We start from the raw sequence: 6063 nt of genomic DNA, 5'->3' as shown, positions 1-6063 counted from the left end.
CACCCACGGCTTTTTACGGCCTCACCAATGTAAGTGAGTCTTCTCATATTAGTCCCTCAAATCTTTCATATGTGGAATTAGTCTCCAAGTCTTTCACATTTGAACTCAGTCCCCCAAATCTTCATATCTTGCAATTAGTCCTCTAAATCTTTGAAGTACTTGAAATTACACTTCGATTAATAATGGTTAATAAGGGGATGGGTAATTAGCAAATCAATCAAAATCAATATGAAAGTGCAATTTTAAAAAAGAGACTGAACAAGTATGTTGATTCAACAATGACTGCATATGTTGAAATGATTTAAGTATTCATGAAATTTCTTTTTTTGTTAACCTTTTGCTTACGTTCTTCTTTCATCTACATACCTATATGAAAGTTAATTGTAAATTGTAATATTTGATCGCCTTTTGATTGATTCATAGTGTAATGGTTGTAGTTGCCCCCTGCCTCCGCCACTGTCCACATTCCACTTCATGGTTACTGCTAATCACATGGTCAATGTTTGGGTTTGCATCATTCCCTTTTGTGTCTGCAGCTTACTTATCGTTAGATGATCAGCTTTAAACTTAAGGAATTTGATTCTATCTGAGATACAAAGATATTAAAGTAGTAATCCCCACTTGTGTTATCTGAATTTTCCCTGTGAACCATTTCTGTGATCTTAAAACGTTTCCCGGACAGGATTATTTGTTGTGGTTTGAAAAAATTTCATAGAACTATTTGTTGTACTTCTGACATTTTCTTAATATTGTAGTCATGTACTGTACTGTATATCTTATCATATTATTTTTGTCTTCTTGCATCCTTTTGTAGGGACTATCAGAGCAAGCTATAAATGCATTTAGAGTAATGAGAGCAGATGGAATAAAACCTAGTATTTTAGTTCTGAACTCTTTAATTAATGCATTTGGTGAAGATCGAAGGGAGGCTGAAGCCTTTTCTGTACTGCAATTTATGAAGGAAAATGTATGTATAGTCATGTAGTTTATGCATCCTTCCCGCAGGCGTAGTCCCATTAATCGGCTCTTTTCATTTAAATTTTTTTTTTATTGTAGGATATAAAGCCAGATGTTGTGACGTATACAACTCTTATGAAAGCTTTAATCCGCGTTGAGAAGTTTGAAAAGGTAACAACCAATATACTACTCTACTGCTAATCTTTAAAGCACAGGTAATTGCTCGAATATGTTTCAGATACTTGGGTGTTAAGACACTTGATACTTCGATGGATATTTGCTATGTACCCAAATTTAGGCATATTCAAACATATTTCTACAAACAGCGATGGAAAAACAAAAGGAAAACTTAAAAATCTAATAAATGTAATAATGTTTACAGATAAATATGCTTTTGAGATATATTAATATAGTTTGATGTCTTTTTTAATAGGATAGGATAGAGGTTTCCAGGCAAAGATTATTATATAATTTGAAAAATGACTATCCAAAGCTATATTGTTCTACTGTTAATAATTCATGTTTCTGATTAAAAAAACCAACACAAACCAAGTACCTGTCAATTTCTTTAAGTTGCAATTTCATTGTATTACCAAATGAAATATAGCCGATAACTATCTTTGTAAACACATTCTTAACTTAGACAATATGATGCTTTAACTAGGCTTGCTCCTGCTGTCTGATAATCTTGCCTTACCCACTGCGGTAGCTTTTCTCAGCCTTATCTGTTTACGTTGGAAGGTGGGAAATGCAGCTATATTAATTCTTCTGTCAATGACATTATAAATAAAAAGTCTATCAACTCAAGCCCTTCATTGAAACCTATTCGAGTATCATATATTACCAGTAAGGTGTGTGAGAGACTTGTCATGCTATGATACATTATATCATTACAATATGCTTGCCATCAGTGGATTGGAGTGGATATATTTGCGTTACTTGATATGTACAGATAATATATTGTAGTTAATAAGGTAGTCTTTCCTTTAACAATTGAACTGGTTTGATTATCATAGATTTACTTAACATCAGCGGTTTTTAATGGTTATATTATATGGTATGTAGATATGTGTATAAATATTTTCTTGATTAACAATCAATAGGTACCATCCGTCTACGAGGAAATGATTTTAGCGGGATGCAATCCTGACAGGAAAGCTAGAGCTATGCTGCGTTCGGCCCTGAGATACATGAAGCAGACGCTGAGCTCATAGCATATCCAGAACAAGAATGTTAGTGAGCAAGAACTACCATTTCTTGACTAGGGTTCTGGTTGATCCCATCAAAGGTCAGGACCTTAATCCTTTAGGATATATATTGGATACTATTTTTTATTTCGATACAACTATGAATAGTGTTATGCAAATTTAATATGACTTATATGTCAGAATTTATACATCAGTTAGATTTGATTAGGAAGTCCTTACGATTGTGTGTGATGACTTTTTTTGTATTAATCTGCTTCCTTGGAGGAAACCTACGGAAGCCGCTCTTCTTCTGTTTCATGTTATGCGGTGAAAAAAATTGTGTACTCTGTCTAGTTCCTTCTTTTGTGCATCAAATAAAACATGACAGCAAGAAAGGGTTCTTGTTTGGAATGAGGGAACCAGTATAACCTCTACTTAGTCCATACATAACATCTGAAATCCACTAAGTGTTAGCTGCAGTCTGCAGGCTGTCACCTTGTCAAGCTTTTTGTATTTTTTCCATTATGAAAGTCAACTGTTAAATGACATTGACATTATGATTTGTGAGCTTTTCCATATTATAGCCATAATATTAAAATTAATATTTTATTAAACATGTTCACTTACAGCTTTGTTTCTACTTCATATGGGAAATTTACATGTTTAATTGCAGTTGTCATCTTCTCCATTTATTGATCACTTCTTTCCAGGAGTTACTGAAATCATGTATTTTCCATGTTGGAAGGTGCAAAGGTGCTAAAGATTTATATCTCATCATTAATGATATATCTGGAAGAATTTTAGATGTAGAAGCATTCCCAACCATCCTCCTAAAATGTGGTGGGGAAATGCCTAATACTGTCTAGGATATTTATCAGGACTTGTACCTTTAAGATGCAAGTGTGCTTTAACTACACGAAATCAAGATTGTTTTTAAATTTTAAATAAGAGCGAGTCTAGTGACTGCCCAATCTCACTTGCCTTCTCATTCGTCCATGTCTCCCTTCTTTTGACTTGGTATTGTTACCTGGTTAAAAGGGTAAGTTTGCATACAGCTTGCAAGGAATGATAAAAGGTAAATCTCATGTAACCCCCTAAATTTTGTTTATTCTCCTTAACCCTCATGAACTTGTCTCACTTAACCCCCTAAGGTACCGTTTGGCAAAGGGTTAAGTGAGGGGTTAAGGAGACTTAACTCCTTCTTAACCTGTCAAACACAACAAATCTATATAAGGGTTAAAGTGAGTTAACCCTCCATAATTTGCCAAACATAAAAAATATAGAAGGATTAAGTTAACCCCTCTAGAGGAGTTAAAATGAGTTAACCCCTCAAAATGAGGGGTTTACTAATACTCCTATTTAGATGGAATAAGAGTTAACCCTTCTAATTATAAAAAAAATAGTCAAAATCATTGTTATTCCCAAACACTAAAACTGATCATAAGGGCTAAAATAAAACTTATTTAACGGGTTAATAATTTAGTCCTTTAGATTATCAAATGGGCTAAGTACATTAATCCTTCTCTTTAACCCTTCTTCATTAACCCTTTGCCAAACGGGGCCTAAAGTAATAACATAAACTTTGTGGTGTTTTGCACATACCCTCCTGAATTTTGTTTATTCTCCTTAACCCCTCATGAATTTGTCTCACTTAACCCCCTAAAGTAATAACATAAACTTTGATGAGTCGTATGTCAAGCATGTGACAACAAAGACAAAACCCCTAAGTTTATTAAAATTACCCTTTATCATTTTTCCAACATTTTAGGATTTCAAGAAGACATTTTGGTCATTTTAATTAACATGTAACCCCGTCGGGGGTGGGGGGGCATTGTAAAAACTTCAAAGTTCAAGAGGTTAAGTGAGACACCTCAGTGTTCAGGGGTGTTAAGAGGAATAAACAATTTTCATAGGGGTATATGCAAAACTCCCCAAATTTCAGGGTTTTAAGGGAAATTTACGTAAGGAAAGACGAAGGGGGAGGAAAGCAAAACACATATTTATCACGGGTAGGGTACCCATTTCAATTGACAAGTGGGGACACCTGGAGGAATGAGAAAATGAGTGAGGATAGGCAGTTGCTTTAAATGACTGCCACTAGACTCTGCCTTAAAATAAATATCATGAACATTGCTGTTCCTGGCTATCTGTTTTTGTTTGGTTTCTTTCATTTTCTAGGAGGGTCATGAATCAACTTAAGATGCTATCATTTCCTAGGAGGAATGAGCAAGCGTTTTTTTTCCCGTGTAAGCCCAAGATGACCCGATTTCCACAATTATTTCACAAGAGTCATAACTTCTCGGTTCCACTTCAGGACGAAGATTGTGTGCTGGTGTTTAGAAATGTCATCACACAAAACAAGAGTCTACTACCATATAAAAAATGCATCCAAATAGTTAGTGATCTTGTCGGATCTATAAAAACCTGCAAATTGGTTCATCTGTATGACTTTTGTGAAATTTACTTCTCCAAACTGAGGAATATATACAATGAAACCTGAACATATTCTCTATGTTCTTTCCACTAAACAACAGTATTAAAATGCTTAATTTTCTAAAATACTTGCAGTAACCATGTTTTTATTTGACATCCATGTCACTACTCAAAGATACAAAATGAACTGCTTGTATTACCTTTTGTTCAACGAGCTGTTGTAGTTAGCTGATGTGTATAAGGAGGAAAAAAACGCTTAAAATATATTTTGGAAGCACTCTTGTTGAGCTTTAAATCTTACTTGGTATGAGATCTAAAACAATTTGCTTATTCATTACCTTCTTTTCCTTTCTACAAAGAGTACTTCACAGGAAATTGCCTTTTGTTGTCTTTGACAGGGAAGAGTCATGAGCTAGTGGAATATAGAGGAGATGCTCCTGAAGAAATTGACCCATACTTATTCTTTTTTGAACAAAAGTGATCATAAACTTGAAGCTCCACAGAAACATTCAGACCAAGAGGTCAGTGTACCCTTTCCACACTGCCCACTCACGAAAATGTTTGTATGATGTATGTGCATATGTATTTATTAATATTATTTTAAATTCCGGTAAGCAATTCAATCCATCTTCAACGTCTCCTCTTCAATGTATACCCCAACTGTGGTATGTATGAAGATTGACAGTGATGTCCTTAGGTTATGTCCGTACTTGGTTCCGTTCTTTGCTTCTACGAGAGCTTACTGCTAACTGCTACTGTTGGCTTTTAGCGGGGAAGAGTGATCAATTGATGGATAGTAAGAGCAGATGCTTGCTTAGAAATGGATCAATATTTACAAGATTGTGACTTAAGAAATTCATTGTCGGTTTTTGTATGTCACATGTTTAGCATAGGAGAAATATTAAACACGGTGTTGACTTGTGCTCAATCTGTATTTTATTCATATTACTTGATTGAGCCATCTATGAACAGGCACTTGATATAAATTATCACCATTATGTTGTAATTGTTGGAACATCCCCTCTTCAAGTTTTGTAATTGTGGCCGTCTGCCTGTTGGTAATAAGCCGATGAATCTCTGATTGACAATATTTGACAAGTTGAGGACTTGAGACCAAATTTTGAGGCATGTGTAATTAAGTGCACATCTCATGCTTGAATTTTCATTGCTATGAACTTTTCATGTCGCTACATGCATGCCTGATTTACCATTGCTGTGAACTATCACAGAAATGGTCATTTCTCTCAGTTTGTCCTGAATTGGAGAAGAAAATTATACTTTTGATAACACACATGCATGACTGCTGGCTATTCTATCATTTTTATACAACTTTTGTATCGGAGGACATCTTTCTCTCTTTTTCAGTTGTATGTTTTACACCTTTGGCAGTTGCGTTCCAATATATGTACCTTGTTCTTCGCATTTGTATCTCACTTGAGAACATGAGAACTCAACATGATTACTCCCCATGCTATCTTGCATCAAA

The 6063-nt window shown here is 34.8% G+C and overlaps 1 protein-coding gene across 1 annotated transcript in view; it reads left to right on the top strand.

Moving 5' to 3' along the window:
- The window catches only part of LOC109834733 (pentatricopeptide repeat-containing protein At5g42310, mitochondrial), a gene marked incomplete at its 5' end in the record, with an annotated part of 7564 nt that extends 1925 nt beyond the window's left edge, over positions 1-5639 (top strand). The window contains 4 exons of the mRNA XM_020402756.1: positions 815-967; positions 1057-1128; positions 2061-2245; positions 4976-5639. Of these exons, the coding sequence (XP_020258345.1) occupies positions 815-967; positions 1057-1128; positions 2061-2171 (336 nt within the window). The remainder of the gene's footprint in view (positions 1-814; positions 968-1056; positions 1129-2060; positions 2246-4975) is intronic.

Source organism: Asparagus officinalis, chromosome 3, assembly GCF_001876935.1.
Source record: "Asparagus officinalis chromosome 3, Aspof.V1, whole genome shotgun sequence".
NCBI classification, from domain to species: Eukaryota; Viridiplantae; Streptophyta; class Magnoliopsida; order Asparagales; family Asparagaceae; genus Asparagus; species Asparagus officinalis.
Note: the sequence above shows the minus strand (reverse complement) of the source record. Positions and strands in the feature narration are given on the sequence as shown.